This window comes from Astatotilapia calliptera, chromosome 22, assembly GCF_964374335.1.
Source record: "Astatotilapia calliptera chromosome 22, fAstCal68.1, whole genome shotgun sequence".
Lineage (NCBI taxonomy): Eukaryota > Metazoa > Chordata > Actinopteri > Cichliformes > Cichlidae > Astatotilapia > Astatotilapia calliptera.
The window spans coordinates 11,065,344-11,082,811 of NC_137442.1; the positions used below are offsets into that span (position 1 = coordinate 11,065,344).

At 41.2% G+C, this 17,468-nt stretch overlaps 1 protein-coding gene across 2 annotated transcripts in view; it reads right to left on the reverse strand.

Annotated features, from left to right (window-relative positions):
• Positions 1-17,468, reverse strand: part of ext1c (exostoses (multiple) 1c) — an 84,265-nt gene that overhangs the window by 63,994 nt on the left and 2,803 nt on the right. For both annotated transcript variants that reach the window (XM_026157439.2, XM_026157440.2), the window contains exon 2: positions 7,715-9,106. In XM_026157439.2, coding sequence (XP_026013224.1) covers positions 7,715-8,661 — 947 coding nt within the window. In that variant the 5' untranslated portion in view covers positions 8,662-9,106. The remainder of the gene's footprint in view (positions 1-7,714; positions 9,107-17,468) is intronic.

The following is a 17,468-nucleotide window of genomic DNA, read 5'->3' on the forward strand; positions in this document are numbered from 1 at the left end:
GTGTCTACCTTTTCTTTGGGGGGGGGGGGTTGCTATTGGAGTTTTCCAGACCTGATGCAGCACAAAGCTGCTGAGACCTGAGCTGACTCATGTACGGCTGTGGCTCCAGCGTCGATGGTTTTGCTTGGGTGACAGTGCAAACAACAAGCTTTAGCTACAATGAATGCCCTCTGACAGGACGGATAAATTACAAGCTATTCTAAACAACTGAAGAAGCAGGTTTAGTAAAAATTAAAATGGAAATAATAGCGTTTAGGAAGTGGGAGGTTTGAGGCTTTGAGTACAGCGGTTGAGAAAACAATGGCCGCATAAAGACTGGAACGCAAACATTTAAAGGCAAATGATAAGCAGGTTGCAACTGGCTTATCCTTTATCAGAAATACAAAATGTAATTCAATTCTATGTGGAATAAAAGTTGTTCATCAGTCCAGATGAGCAGCGATTGGAAACTTTCAAAGACCACTGCCAAAAAAAATCTTTTTCCAAGTAAGAAATACAGTCAAAGACATCATTTCCACTAGATAAAGTGAACTTGGATTGATTTGTGACCTTACAAATGTGCCTCCCTCCTGCACATTTTTGGCTAAAACCAATAATAACCATCTAAATACTAAGAATTGAGAGTCAAATCAAGCTTACAAATTACTCCTTGGCCAAGTGTTATCGGTCCACAATAATTCCTGGAAGTGAGATCACAATATATGCTACAGAAAAAAACAGAAAACTGTGTGCTGCATGACAAAATTGAAAGAAATTCACTTTTTTTTTAACCTGAAAGACACCAAGGTTAAAGAAAAAATCCAAAAGGTGTCATTATCTTCATACTTAAAACCAGTATTGAGGCTAGACCAGCCTCCTTCATACTTCTTTTAGTTCCACTTTGGTCTCCACCAACTGCAATTACGCAATTCTGTCTGTTAAGCTGCCAGGTTATGTTAACTAGATAATTAATCAGAGCTTTTGGGGCTTTTTATAATGATGAGATGACACAACACTCCTTTCAGACACAATGAGCTTGAATTGAAACCTGAAACTTGTAATCAAACCAAGAAAATAACATTAATAAAGACATTAAAACTTGGTGGAGCTTAGAGGAACTACATAGTTTCATTAGTTCGGTCTCAGTCACACAGGGCTAGAGACTGGTTGGTGACCCTATGGCAACCTCTGATAGCTAAAGAAAAACCAGCATTTTGCTAACTTTGCTAACAGATGCTAACTTGTCTGGAAGCACATTTTTAAAACCAGCACCGATATTTGGTGATATTTGCCGATAGTTTTCCTTTCTTTTAGACAGATGAAACATAAACAAATATGTTGGTGTTTATGATCCCTTACTAAGACACTATGACAATGGTATTAAAGAATTATGTGTTTTATTTGTGTTTTATTGCTCGTATATGCATCTCATTTTAGATTTCCAAACATATGTTGACAAGTTGCAGAGTGCTCGCCGGTGGACAAAGTATGCAACGTCTACACTCATAACATGGTTGAAGGGTGTTTCGCCTGTCTTAATCTATCAGCCATATTAATTATTCACTTATTGCCCAGTATTGACATATTGGGATAGATTGTTCTGACTTTATTCTTCAGGTCTTTTCCACATTTCACAGCCATCTGATCCACTGTGAAAGTACTGATTATAATGGATTTAAAGCAAACTTAAAACCAGTAAGTTTGTGGGTGAGCCAGCAGGTTAATCTTAAGCCCTGGATACAACCTTTGAGGCACTGTCTAATTTAATATATATATGACAAGACTTGTTGAAAGCACTGAGGGGAGAGGACCGATGTGTGGGATTAGAAAGACATGAGCCTGAGAGGAGGAAAAGAACGGAGGATGGAGTGTAGAAGTGCCAGAGAATCAAGGCTGCGTCTCATTTCCAAGTATTTTAAACAGAGACAGCAGATATGGGCCACACAAACCACACACGCACACACAAACCACAGCATCTCCAGAGGTACAATTTCACAGGCCCTAATTGCAGTGGGCTGCAGCATTTCTTATTCAGTTTGCCAAAATCTTAAACTGCACTTTCTCATATTGCATTTACAGATCCAGGCACACACACACATAATTATGCATGTTCCCACCCACATATTAATTTAGATTGCGCTTGTGCGGAAGTAGTAACTACGCTGCTATATTTTTTTCAATGTTTGCCAGCAGGTAACAACAGCACCACCTTCCTTTCCAGCCTTGATTCACTTTTCATCAACTGCACCGAAACCCTTCGTAGTTTAGGAATTCTTACCCATTTGCAAGCACATGACAGCTGAACAGATTGCACCTATCCGTTTCGAATCACACAGGCTTGGGAGCATTGCTGCAGCTTTTCCTTCTAACTTTAGGGTAGCAAATTCCTTCAGTTCTGTTTTGCCCGATTAGTATGCTACATTCATTCTGAACTCTCACCCAGGTTTTAAAGTCTGAGTGCTAGCTCTTTCGCCTTCAACAACCTCAGCCTCCTTCAAGGGAGGTCATCAATAATCACCATCGGTTTCCAACTCAAGAACTTATATAAACCAACCGCAGTTAAAACTAACAGTGATGCACAGCATTTGAGCGACTGAAATCTCATCCTCCTCCTGTGTTATCCATCTTTGGTTAAGCCACCACTTCACAAACACACTTCTTAGCTGGAAGTTTAGAACTCAGTGTTTTTGGCGGCACCTTTTGTACGTTTCTCTCCCTTTCTTTCTCCCCTCTCTCTCGATTTTTCGCACTCTTGCTCATTTACATTCACTGTACAATGCACGTTTCCCAACCCTTTCTTAGAGAATTCTATAAAGCGAGGGAAACTAGGCCATTAGGCTGCAGCGCTGCTTCTCCCTTGCTTCAACTATCGCCGCTATTCCAATTCCCTCTTCCTCTTCCCCGTCTTTCTCTCCCACTTTGCCACCCTCCCTCCTGCCCTGTTTGATACTCGCTTTTTCCTCAACTTGCCTGCGGTATCACCCAGTCTCTCTCCCCCCCTCCAACTTTTTTTTTTATAATCTTTATCACATGGCATTTTTCTTTTCTTCCTTTCTATCTTGCTACTCTTATGCCTTGGGTACCACTGTGTCCTATCTCCAACTTGTCTCTTTTCTATTTTATTCTGTATTCCCTCCCTATCATCCATAATCCATGTATGCTCTCTCTCTCTCACACACACACTCAAAGTTCCACACCAGTAAAATCGGACCAAAAATATTTCCAGGCACCTTCTGTTCCTATTCAGATTGCCTTTTCCCTATGGCACATTTTAATGGGATTCTTTGGGTCCAATTTACCAATTGTTCTGCACTTTTAACGAGTGACTTTGTGTTAATAGAATTGGCAGCGACAAAGGTATTTAACAAACCCTTAATGAAAAAAAAGTACTTTGAGGACTTCCACGGAGATACCAATTTTCCCTTAAGCCAGAAGTGCAACACTTATACAAAACTCAACAAAAACGCAATATAACCTAACATTTTAGAGCAAACCGTCTTTAAATCTAAGCTGGACACATAGCTTTTATTAATAATGCTTTTGAACTGGCTGCTGTCTGGTACGGTGGCTGAAGGAAAGGTTGTTGCTTTGTTATATTATATATAAAGTACAAAAGTATTTAGCATGAATGTATCGAAAGCCTTGTGTGTTTCATTTATTTTTTATTGTAAAGCAGTTTAATTTTAAATGTGCTATATAAATAACATTTACTGACTTACTTACATTTTAGGAGCATAAAGACAGAGTAAAACAGGTAAAACTTCTATTGGTGTTACACACAGTGGATATGGCGAGGTATACTGAGGATAAACTTCAGACATTTGTATGAAAAGGTATAATTTCAACTTCTGATGCTGAAAAAACATCCTTGACGATAGTGTTGATTTTTTTCTTCTTTCTTTTTTGTTCTAAAGTGTAAACAGAAATGAAATTATTAACCTTTTAAACCTCAGCAAACAAAACTAAATCTATCCTCTAGAGATGGCAACAAGATATTTTTTATATTTTTTTGCTAAATCTATGGGCCGAGCCGAGGGTCAAAATAATTTTGAGTTGGTGATATTATGTTCAAGACAAATTTCACAGACTGTCTGTAGGCTTAATCCTCTTGGTGTAAACTACTGTGAGTCAGTGAGGAACACAATTACCTTAACACAAATTAAGCTACTTGTGTTAAGGGGTTAATTAAAAAAAGATGTAATGTATGCATGAACGTGTTTACGTGTAAAAATATTGCTTTCCAATTTGGAAACTGAGCCTATGAGCTGTGCAAGTGTATCACAGTTTAGGACCTTCAAAGTGTAGGACCTTTGATATTCGCAGCTTTTATATTATTACCTCAGTTGCGATGTTATTACCATTTACGCATGCTGTGCACCAAATTGCTAACATTCAGACTCTTCAGTAAAAAATATGTATTCTATAGACTCATAGACTAAAAAGTTAATTTTTTCCTTTATATCCACCAGCTATGACTTTATACTGAAAGCTGTTTAGCAATTAAAGGCAAGAGATACATTAGTGAATGTAATCTCATCACCCATATAGCATTTCTTCCTTATAAAACTTCATATATTTTTACTGTTAAAACAAAACGAGGAGCCAGTGTTTACCCAGAAGGAAACCTTTTTGCATTCCTATCATGTTCTAATAAAAAAAAGGGGGGGAGGGGGATTTTTATTGGGGCAGAAAAATTATGTCATGACGCTCAACTGTTCGCTCCATCTGAGTCCCCCCCCCCCCCCCCCTTTCCTAGTTCCTCCTCCTTCCCCTCCTCCTCCCTTTTCTCCCCCATGGGTTGCTTATGTCACTGATTGTCCAGGTCTCTCAAGGCTAATCTGCTGGTGTACCAGATGCAGGCGATCATTAACCTGGTGCTACCTTCTAAGAGCCTCATTAACCAAGACGCGGTCTCAAACGCGAACACAAGCTCATGCACGCCGTGTATAGCAGTGACAGTCACAAACAAAGAAGCATGCTTTCTCAGTGACACGGCCTATTAGGAGCAGAGCAGTCGTTTTTCACTTGCATTTTTGATCAAAAATAAAGAAGCAAACTATGTAACTGCAGACAGATGGAGTAACGAGGATGTGTTGCTACGCGATCTAAATCTTGCTCCTGCAGTTTTTCTCTCCTTCTCCTGTTTCTTTGACACGTCTTAATTCAACGGCCACCACGGTTCTCATGTTCTCCCTGCAGAAATCCCCCTTTTTCTTTCCCCCAGAGGGAAATTCAAAGGATGCAACAAGAGAGATGATCCAGCACCTTCCCCTTGCTCCCATCCCCTCTCATCTCTAATTCACCACAGAGAGAGAATTCATACAAAAGGAGAAAAGGTTTCTTTTTAAATCAGCTTTTTTAAAACTTTTTTTGTACAAATGACGGCTGTCTCCATTTGCCTCCCCCGTTCGCACCCTTGCACCCTCAGAGCCGTTGCTCTACCACAGATTTACATTGGAACTGCCTCTCATCCCCCACTATCCTCTCTACCTCCTCATAACCCTCCCACCTCCCCACCCGGTGTTTAAGTAGTGGGCTGAGTGGAATAAATGAATTCATTCATAAGTCTTACAGAGCTCCATCCCCATGCCTCCAATGTAAACAAGCCTACGGTATAGTCTAAAGCATGTTCCTGGATCAGATCAACCAACAGACTATGGAATTTGAAGCAAATTATATTATATTGTATAGTGTGCCACCACAACTTTCCATATTCATTATATTAGTATACTGACATGTTAATAGGCCCTCCAAAATTTGCTTTGCAGTTTTATTCTGTTATCCCCAATACAGCCATGCTTTGACAGTCTGGTGTGACTCGAACTTCTACCTCTAATTCTTTTCCTGCTCTTTGCAGGAATCCATCATCTCCTTTCTCCAAATGTTCTGCACCATCAGAATACCATGGTATGTCAGGCACTGACTTTATAATGAGAAGCTCTGTCAGCACTTCAGCTGCAGAGACTTTTATTGCAAAGTGTAAGTTCAGCAAGTGGGAAGCGAAAAAGAGACGCCCGTGTTGTTCATCTCTATGTAAATGCTACTGCAAAGAATAATAAAAGATAATAGAAATTGCACAAAAAAGTAGACTATAGTCATAGAATTACATTACTGAACATATATTTGATTGCTCCATACAAAATGATTACATTTACTCCTGCTTAATGAAAAAAGCTATTAAAAGTTGATTAAAAAAAGCAAATTAAGAAGCATGGAAACAGCCACTGGGGTCTAAAGCTACTCCACATTTAATACGTCCATAACAATTACCAGGGTGTAACGTTTTCTTTACAGTAAACAGAAAAAAGAAGTGTTGATGCTGGATTTCAGGCTTTTTGTGCTCGGGAGCACTAATTATTCTTCCTGTAAACCAAAACCTGAATGTCTGGTTGATGTTGACCTGTGTGTCTGCTGTAAGGCAACCGTTGGCAGATAAACCTGTTTTGAGTCATTTGATTTTTTTGGGGTTTTTTTTATAACTGAATCAAAAGCTGAACACCCAGCAAAAATGAAAAAAAAAAAGGTTTGCATGTGACTGAGGTGTGAACAGCTTATGCTGATGTTTCACAGTGCACAACTGTATGAAACGCACGATGAAAGGTAGTGATCAGCTCCGAGGCACATGGTTCTAATTGACTGGAAAAATGAGCAAGGGGGGAGGCACAGGGAGGAAAAGACATGTTTACCAAGCTGCTGCTGCGAAATGTACAAAGCCGATGGGTGTGTCTCCAAAAGCTTTTCATTATTAAATCGACAATGGGCGAAAAACCACTGGGTGAAGAGCTTCAAACAGCACACAGGACCTCAGTGGAAATATATAATTTGTTAGTTGTGACATTGTTCAACCTGTTTTCACATGTCACATCCCGACATTAATATTGTTTTAGCAATAAAGCCCTTTAGGTGTTGCTGTAAGCTCATTTCTCAATGCGTTTTATCCTCCCCACCTCTTTGTCTTGACTTAAGTAACAGTGACAAGCATTCTCGGTGCAACACGAGCAAGAACATCTTGCCGTGAAAAACATGGACGGTCTGAACAAAAGAAAAATAGCACCCTTAAACCCAACAGCAGTTTATTATTAACAGATTTCGGAAAGCCATTCTTTGCGCTGACCTTTGCTTTGGTTCGTTTCACACAGCAGTTCCAGTTGTAATTCATTAGCTGCAGCTATGCTTTTTCCTGGACTTGTATTATTAAACACAAAACACAAAGTGGAAATAACTGCATGTGCACTTTGGCTGAATTCCCTAATTTGCCCATCTATCACACTGTAATATATTTGAAACCCTAAATAGTAAGGGTGCTCAAGGTCAGTTACCACAAGTTAGCCACATTACAATCACCCTTTAATAGGACTAATATAATTTAAGAATAAAAAGGATCGCTGGAAGTTGTGACCGGAATCTAAATTTCCAGAGACGTGAGTTAGTGTCTAAAATCTTTGATCTAGGATGCAACTGCCAAATATCATAAGGTCAGGCAGTCAAAAAGTGTGCAGCAATAAAAGAGAGACAAAAATAACCAGTGGGACACGAAAGCTACCCCTGACACAGCTTGTAGAAAATCAGCTACATCTAAAAGACCAATAAAACAGCATGTAAAGTTCAAACGGGAAGGCAAGCAGAACAACCCCATTGTGTATTTCTTAATAAAAAATATAAACCTTTCCACCATTTCTTATGAATCCTTATATAATGCCACATTGACTCATACATTCACTGTGGCCCATCTTACCTTTCGTATTCCAGGTTGTCATGGTCGCAGCGGGCGTCTTTGTGCTTCTCCCAGTCCTTCCCGTGGCGGCATGTTGTCAACGACACAATGTCCTTGCCATTGTGAATGTGATGAAGCGCATTTCTTGTGTCTGAGCCGATGCCCGTTAGATAGCGCTTCCCTTTGAACATCAGCAGGTACTTCCTTCGTGGTGGAACTGTGTTCCTCACCAGCCAGCCCCGCTCTCCACCCTTCTGCGGGTGATCCTTTGAGAAGAGAGGGATGGAGACATCAAAGCCCGGCCTGAAATGTTCTGTGTTGAGGCTGGCTTTGGCTAAGATGGCCTGGCCAATGTTGAAGCCCAGGTCCTCTGTGTAGTTAGGCCACGTGCCTGAGTACAGGTTGAAAATCAGATGGTTCCGCCCGTCATTCCACAATGGGTAACCACGGATACGTTCATCCACATTGGGCACAAACTGTCCTGATAGCTGGTCCCTGTCTAAGGTGTCTATACCAAGCACGAACAGACATGCCTCACGGGGGTCTGAGGTGTAGTACCGTGACTCGGCTATAGATGTTAGGATCTTCCTGTAGCTTTCCGACACGCGGTCGTTTTTCTCCGATGGATATATGTACACTCTGAACCCTTCCCTTCCTCTACGGCGACACCGAGAGAAGTCAAAACAGGTCTCCATGCGACAGCGGCTGTCTTTATAAATGGCAGACCATGCCTGGCGCCGCTGGCGGGGTGACTCTGCCATCCCAGGGTCTGTCTGAAGTTCATCCAAGTGGGCATAGCGGGGCAAAAAGGCTCTGTCGGTCCAGTTGGGCCAGGGGCGCATCACATCACCCCGGTGGCGTGTCAGCAGGCGGAGTAGACGCAGCTGGACTCCTCCACCCCAGTAAAAGAGGACCAGCCAGCAGCACGCACACAAGCCCAGCAGAACATACTTCTTACGCGCCTGCATGAGGGCCTGTGACAGTCTCCTTTTTCCCTGCTCTGTCTCGCTTTCGTCCTCTGTTTTTACTTTTGTTGTCCCCTCAGCTCTGTAGCCTCACAGGGGTTTGGGACTAACTTGCAACTTCTAACAAGGAGCTTCTAATGGAGGACAATGTGTTAACAAGGACATCGCTGCCTCTGAATGTGGCCCAGTCCACTTTGCCATTTAGAAAGGACACAGTCTAAGTTACTGACTCCCCTCTTTCAGTCTCTTTCTGGCTTTCCCATTTGCTTTCAACTGTACGCTCAGATGTGTGTATTAGCCCGCCTCTGCTGTAGCACGCGCTGCTGCTTTGTACATTTCTTCCGCTGTCCAGCCCGGCCGAGAGTGATGAAGGGTGATTTCTCCGCTCTCGCAGGCCAAGCTTGCTGCCTCATAGTGCCTGGCACAACTGCTGTCTGCAGGGGCCCTCCTGGGGAGAAGTAAACAAACAAGAATACACATCAGTACACAGAGCAGCATCACAGCTCTGCAACCAGCACTGAGAAACACACTGGGTTATAGTTGTTTAACTGCTGTCTCAGCAGATGCCGTAACTAACACTTTTCATAGCCCAGTGGGTATAGCTTTTCATTTCGGTTAGTCATATGTAATCTGCAACCCCCCGATCACATTTAATACACACAAACACACATATAATCAAATAGCACTCAAGTACCACAGCTGGGTAATGTTTCACGGCCAGCGGAGGGTTTTAAGCTGTCAAAATCCTTCTTCGGCTGGAGCTCATAAGGAGAAAATTGGGAAAAGTTAACTCAGCGCACTTTCAAAAAGGCATCCAACCGAGATCAGCCACACATCAAATCATCTTTTCGTCAAGTCTACCTTCATCCCTCTCCGGCTCCCACACTCCTATAAAAAGGGATGGCTATTTACAGGCTCATTTGTACTATGATGTGCGCTCACTTCTGGAATAGTCTTTCTGTGATAGCATGAGAAACTGGGAGCAGCTGACTGGGCTTGATGCTATCGAGCTCTTCAAGCTCCAGTTGAACTGAAGCAGATACAGTTGAGGTGCAGTGAAGGAGAAAATAAGACGGCGTTTAGCATCTAAAACTGAGATGTGGAAACACAGCAGGAAAACATAACCGCTTTATGGCTCTGAGACGTCCATTCACCGTGGACGGACTGAGCGAAGGCTTTTTGTAAATTTGCAGCGGTATTTTATTTTTTTTTGCCAAACATCCCCTCATAACTCCTCCAAACTTGTACAGTACCTACAGTGTGTGTCTGTGTGGAGAACACACCTCACAGTGAAGGTCAGTGTTCTTTCTGCCAGCTGCCACACAAAGGCAGCTTTCAGGCCTCACCTGGCCACCCTCTCTCTACCTCTCATTCACATTCCTCCTTTCTGCCTCTTCTCCAGCTAAGGAGAAGCTAGCCTGCCTTCTCCTCTGGCAGCAAAAACAAGCAGCACAATGACGGTGTGGGTAAACAATGCAGGTTTTCATTCCTCAAACTGAAATACAGCAGGAATGGAGTTTTGCATGTGAATTGCTGCGCATAGTTAAAATTCTAATTAGTATGTATGTTACTGGGTGAAAAGTGTGAAAGAAATCAAACATTTTGGCAGTAATTGTTCCTTTGGTTCTAGCATTTACTAAATATCTCAAGGCTTCAATAAATTCAAGGCTTCTGCAGTTTATTCAACGATAAACTGAAATTTGCGCTCTGCCATGAGAGAAATATGTGACTGCGCGACAGATCACACAGACCTCTGTGTTAAGAAGAGCTTTGAATGTCACAACTAAAGTTATTTGGTATATTGTTTTTGCTGAATGAGTAGTTCAGATGACAGAAAATTAATCAACTGATAGCTCGAGTCTTTCATCAAGCAAAAATGTTCAGCATTTGCTGTTTTCACTTTGCGAAAGCGAGCACTCGATGTTACTGCTTGTGTATTTTTTGCTAATGTAATAGCTTTTGGGCAAACAAAAGCATCAATTTGAAATGTCACTGCAATTTTCATCATCGACATCTTTTGTTCCCAATTATTACGAAACAATCGAGGTTAAAGCCCTCATTGCAGTCAAATAAACATGCACTAGATTCCGGTGTCACTTTCTATTAAAAAATCTATTAAAAAATGTTCAGATTTAGAGAGGAAAAGTCTTAATTTAAGCTTCATTTCTTTATAATTTGCAAGGAAACAGTCAGTATTTAGTATTACCACCTTTATTCTCCTATAATTTCTTTAAGTAGTCTTTAGGAATAGTATTACGGGCTTCTTGAAGGACATTCAAAGCATGCAAGCAGCAGCAATATTCATGTCTGGGCTCTGGACAGCAGCATTATTATTACTAACTGGGCAGTGTATTTGGGATCACTGTACTGCTGAAAAACATGTTGCTTTCCAGATGGTAGTGAATGGTGGGTTAAAATTTAATGGTACTTTTCTGTGTTCATAATAACATCAATTTTGACAAGATGCCCAACCCATGACATCGCCTCCACCGTGTTTTACAGACGGCTGTACCTCCATCCTGAAACCCTTTCAGACGAGGCGTCGGTGAAATGAATCAACCAGATGTCACGTGTCAGGTATTTGGTGGATTTTTTCTTATTTCTTAAGGACAATGCTCTCAGTTTTTCATCTGCTGTAAATACTTTGTTGTTGTTTCTGGTTTTTAGCGGTGCGGCTCCTTCTATTGTCCTCCACTTGTCCAAAAAAATTAAGAAATGGGGAGTGACTCAAGACTTTTGCACAGTGCAGTATATTAATAATGTTAACTAAGATTCTTTATATGGTCAGTTGCCCAATCAGTACACTAAGCTGTGGTTCTCTTTGCTACAACATGGTGTGGAATGCTAAACAGCGCAATACTAAAAACATCTAAGCAGTGGTCTGAGAAAACATTTTCAGTTTAGTACCACCATAAAATATGACTTTATTGTTGTGCTTGTCAAAATTAAACAGCAGAGGCAACAAATTCTTGAAAGTCTGACTTTGATTAAAGTAACTTTAAATGCTTGAAAGCGTGTATGCAGGTTAACTGTTACATCTGTACGCATAAGACTTGCATATAGGACTTGTGTGTGTGCACCACTGCCATGAGTGTGAGCCACAGCACCCCCAGGTAATTCGGGTCAGCTAATCTGCCTGTGGAGATGTTAGTGGGTGGTTTATGTCACCTCCCGTGTTTCTACTTTGGCCACAACTGAAATGCAAGCAGTCCAAGCTAAGGAGAAACAGACACTTGGGATCCCATTACATGCCCCTCATCAATAATTCACTGGCTTCTTTAGTTAAGGCATTGATTTTCCTTTCTTTATTTTTTCCACGCTTTATGTCCCCTGCCACCAACGAGCGCAATTAGGCCTCAGTTTTATTCAGGATACACTTTGGTGAGAAATGAGCTCTGTCCTGGTGATTTGTGGTTCCAGGGATAATTGATAGTGATGGCGGGAAGGTGTAATAGAAAAGTGATGGAAGGTATCGTTATAATGATGGTAATGATGATGGGCATGAAAAATTTATTCCGTTGCCTTATCTAATCTAATGCCAAGCCACTTCGCATAAGGACGCCATTGCTTTTGCCCGACCTCTGCAGGAGTCTTACAAAAATAACAGTCCCATAAGGATATTGATTTTAGTGCACCAAGTCTCTCTGCATTTGTGCTGGATGAACAAAATAAATTTCACAATAAGACACCAAGACACCATCTCGAATTTGAATTGATTTCAAAATTACAATACAAGGAGAAATATCAGGCGAATATCTGAGACGGTTAGGTTTCAGGTATCAGACTGGTGGAGGATAATAAGCGAATTGAACAGTCAAAGAATTTATTGTTACAAGATATCCAAGTATGTGGGAGCCTCTTGAGCTCTGCCGTGCACTTTTGTATCCAAGGACAAACTGTACAATGTCAAAGAGCGGCTATTAACAATAAGCAATAATGATGAATGCATGCATGCCTGGGCCTGACCAGCTCTCATAGCAGCTTTCTACTGCAAATAAGCTGGAGGATGCAGACATAAAGCTGCACACATAAACACAAGTAAGTGGCTTTAAGTGGTGACAGTCCCTCTGTCATGGATTGGTGATGGATCATTGTGGTTGGGTGACTAGCACTGGAAAAAAAAAAGCCACAAGGCTCATTGAATAGAGGGACCTTAACGTGGAAAGATAGGGTTCAAGAAAAGGTGAAAGCAGAATTCTGAGCTCTACAATTCAACCCTTGGTGATTTATTTTCCATCTACACCTCCTTACCTCAGTTTATTCATCAAGTCTGTTTTTCTTTTTTACTTTCCCTGTCCTCTCTTTTTCCCACTTTACCCAAATTCACTGGAGGGTTTCACTTAAACAATACATGTTTTTTGCTCCTTTTTAAATGTGCAATTATTCATTCTCTAAAGAGGGATGACGACAGGCATGAAAAACTCGGAATCACAGAAACGAGGAATACACTCAGTAAGGCCAACGGTTCTTTGATCATCCCCTTGCCTTAAGTGCAAAGACATTTCTAGGCAGGTTCATTACAATGTCCTGAGCAAACAATGAAATTGTGTTACAGTGAGGTGAAAAAAACAGGACTGGAACAATGAAATATGAAGGTTATGGTTCATGTACGAAGAACAAGGCAAACCAGTTTGATACCAAGTAAGTTCGCCTTACTTTGCCTTTCTAAACACGCTTCTAGCATACTCTGACTGAATCTAACACTCACTGACAGCTTTCTTGGGTACATCTGTTATTAACACAAATATCTAATTAGCCAGTCACATGGCACCAACTCAATGCATTTAGGCAGATATGATCAAAACGACCTGCTGAAGTTCAAACTGAGCATCAGAATAGAGACTTTTGGAGTCAGATGGGTAGGTGCAAGTATTTCAGAAACAGCTGATCTACTGGGATTTTCCCCACACAACCATCTCCACAGTTTACAAAGAATTGTCCAAAAAATCCAGAGAAAATATCCAGTGAGCAACAGCTCTCATGGTGAAAATGCCTTGTTGATGCCAGACAAGATTGGCCAAACTGCTAGTGTGGCCATCCTCTGATGGCTGTTTCCAGCAGGATAACACACCAATGTCACAAAACTCAAATTATCTCAAACTGGTTCAACATTGAAGAAGAGTTCACTGTACTCAAATGGCCTCCACAGTCACTTGATTGCAATCTAGTAGAGTACCATTGGAATATGATGGATCAGGACAGTGGCATCATAAATGTTCAGCTAACAAATCTGCAATTGTTTGGTGTCATCATGTCAAGGTTTCTGGAACCCTGTTGAATTTATGCTACAGAGAATCAGGGGCCAATAATAGCAATTCTGCATTTAATCAAGTGTCTCGTATTTGTGCAATCCAACCCCCAATTTTGATACCAGTTAAAGTTTATTATTTTCCATTAATAGTCATTCTGTTTTATTACCCTGTACATAATTATCACATTGTAAGTGAGGGAGTCCACCACTCCTAACCCTGCCCTGAACATCCCTTTATAAGCACCAAAGATTTACGGCACAATGCACCCATGACACTCCCATGTAGGATTACTCCATATATTTTCATCCCATTGATATTAGCTTCACTGTTTACTGCTGTTTCATTTTACACCGTAAAAACAAAACATAATAATCACAAAGGTTAGAAAAGACCATTTCAGGTAATCAAAGTGCCGGTACAAAATGAGAGAAGTGTCAGTTTTTTGGCAGTTTTTAAATGGAATTAATGGAATTAGAAATAGCAGCCACTGTGAAGTACTCCTAAGGATTAAAGCTTCAAACGATTTAACAATCTATTGACGGTAATTTAATTTGGAAGCAAACCTGCCTGATAAGTGCAATAATATTTGGAGGACGTGGAAATATTTAGTCGAAATCTGCAAATGAATAGTAGATAATAACAGAGGAAGGAGAAAACAACAAGATGGAGAGCTCAGCTCTGAGATCGATATTCTATGGGCGATGGCTGGACCCAGTCCCTATTCTTCCTGCCCTCAATCTCTCTCCCTGATGGCCTTATGGGTGTCCCTAAACTGCCTCTACCTGCTGCAGTTTTTCAGAGAACAACACGATTAAGTCATTCAGGAAATGGAATTGAAATTTGTCATCCCATGTCTCCTATGAATTGTGTTTGCACAGCAGCTTATTCAACTGTGGTTATACAGGCTTTGATAGAAAATGAAAACTGACTTGTTCTGAAATGGATGTTGCCGATGATGGCCTTCTGCTAGAAATTCAGCATTTGTCAATTTGCGTTTCTCTCCCACCAGAAGGGATATTTTTATAAAAGAGGTTTCTGTCATTCTGTGACAGATTGGCTTTTTCCTTATTTGTTCAATCTGATGTTTTCTGGCCACATCACCAGTGCTGAGCACAACTGACATTGTAAATGCTCGAAATGAAATCCACTACCATTACAGTCATTCTCTGTATGGCAGAGTCATTGCCACTGTCAAAGAAGCAAAAGCAGCATTATTATGTCTGAAATGATTTGAGCAGACATAGTGCAGCTTGAAAATTGACACTAGATGGGCAAAATTCTGGGTAAAATGAGATCTCCATCCCTTCCCAGATGATACAGTTAGACAGTCCACCTGAATGATGAAAGCTCACCACAGCCTGAGACGCATCCTGGGGGATTGCTCTTCACAAATACAAGTGATTTCAGCGAGTTTTTGTGGTTGTATGTAAGCATATGTCAAGACTATACTTAAATGCACATCTGGCGCGCATGTTGTTGCTGGCCTGCTGCTGGCGATATATTAGTTCAGCAAAATAAAGTGTTCTGAAGAAAACACAAATCTTGTGGTGAGGTGAAAGGCTCAGTCGAGCTAAAATTAAACGCTGGACCCTGTTATTACAGGCCTGAGAGATGTGACAGCGTGACCGAGGACTAGAGGATCATTGCACTGCGTTGTTTGTGTTATTACAGTGGTTACCGCCTGTTTTTCGTGTGTGATCCTTGAAATGAAACTAGTTTCTACTTGTGATCCCTTAATACTTGCATATTTCACAGACTACGGAGGCCAATTCAAGGAATGAGTCATATTAGCTCCTTAGGGTGCTTTGCATGTAGACTGTGTAGGGTTATAAAGCCCCCTAGGCTGGAAAGCGCTGAGTTAAGTTCACAGTGTCAGCAGAAGCAGGTTAGAGCTTTTTCTGAGGATGACCGTTTTTAAATGTAACACGCAGCAGTAGAGTAAGTGTGTATCTATACAATGTTTGTTTTGGTCAGGATGCTTTCACATCATATAAAAAAAGAGTTTTTAGAGGACTCTATACAGTTATGTAAAACTAAGTACACCCTTAACACCAAGTACTGCTTTCATAGTATTGAAGAAGGTGAGTAGCAGCCTGATAATGCTGATCATTACCTATAGTAAATGATCAGTCAGTGTGAGAACATCTATATAAGCAGTAGTTTGGGCATCTTGCTGGTCTACAGCATTCAAATGTGTATTAACAAAATGGCACAATCTTCCCAGCAGAGGTTATCCCAGGATATTCACTTCAAGGTCAGACTGTGGGATGCTCAGAGCAACATCTCACACTCTAAAGGTCCCAGTTAGAAGTTCCTGACAGTACAATTAGAAAGAGAGTGAACAAGAGTGGCTTGTGGGGAAGGGTACTCTCTATAAAGAACAGGGGAGCACAGTTTAAGGTTCCTCAAGTAGAGATGGAGGCTACAATGTTACAAGCTTGACTGCTCATTACAGCTTTTGTTAATTGTTCAATTTTCGCTCTGGCTGTTGGGTTGGGGTCTACTTGGCCTTAACGTGACTCTGGGTACCTCACTAACTTTGTAGTAGCATGCTGTCTGTGCTCATTTGTAAAGACCTGAAGTTGAGTCAGGAGTATAATGCGGATGAATCTGTTTATCTGTTTACCATTGTGCTCTCGTCCTTTTGTGCAATAAAAGTAAACACAATGCCTTTTCAGTTGCACTTTTATCAGGGAATGTGTATAGAAGGGCTATGGAGCATTGGTGAAAATGGCTTTTGTGTATGTTTCTTTGTACTTTATGTTCTTGGTATTTTTCTGTGGCATAATAAATCGGAGTACCTGGAAAACAAAAGCATTTCTATAGCTTTTTCAAAACGTAAAACCTGATTAGGAGTCACTGAGTATGAGGGGTTTGCCTGTCTGTAGTCACATCACTCAGTCTGTGAAGGGCTTCCTCCTTTGACAGACCTGCATTAAAGGCTTGGGATGTGATCCATGTTCCATTTTCTGTCCTTACGTACTAGTTGCCCTTTGAAATTGAGGTGCTCTTTACACTCCCACACACTGTATGCATATATAAGCAGGTACACACACACACTTTGGTCTTTGCTGAACAAATGGCTTTTTACTTTATAAAAAAATCATCTCTCTTGCTGTCTCCACACAGCTACTGAAGTCTTTTTCCATTAGCTCGACCACCTCAGAACCATAATGGCCATAAACTTAATCAAGCACCAGTTCTTTTATGAGGCCATTTTCATAATATGGATAACAGCACATTCGTCTCCAGCTAAATAAAACCGCATTGCTCCGCCTTGGCCAAGGTACTCCGACACGGTTAATAAGATGTTTACCTCAAGCTGAACGCCCTGCAACGGAACCAGCCTCCAAACCACGCTCACATTCCAAACCCGGCGTAATTACAAGCTCGGTTGATTAATCAACAATATGCTGCACTCCAACGCCACAAGGGCTAATTAACAAAATGAACAAGATGGGCAGGAACACTTATTAGGAAGTTCAAGCTCACTCTCTGAATTTGGCAATGCTGTTTACAGTCCTAAAACACAGGGACAGAATATGTGCGGATATCGCA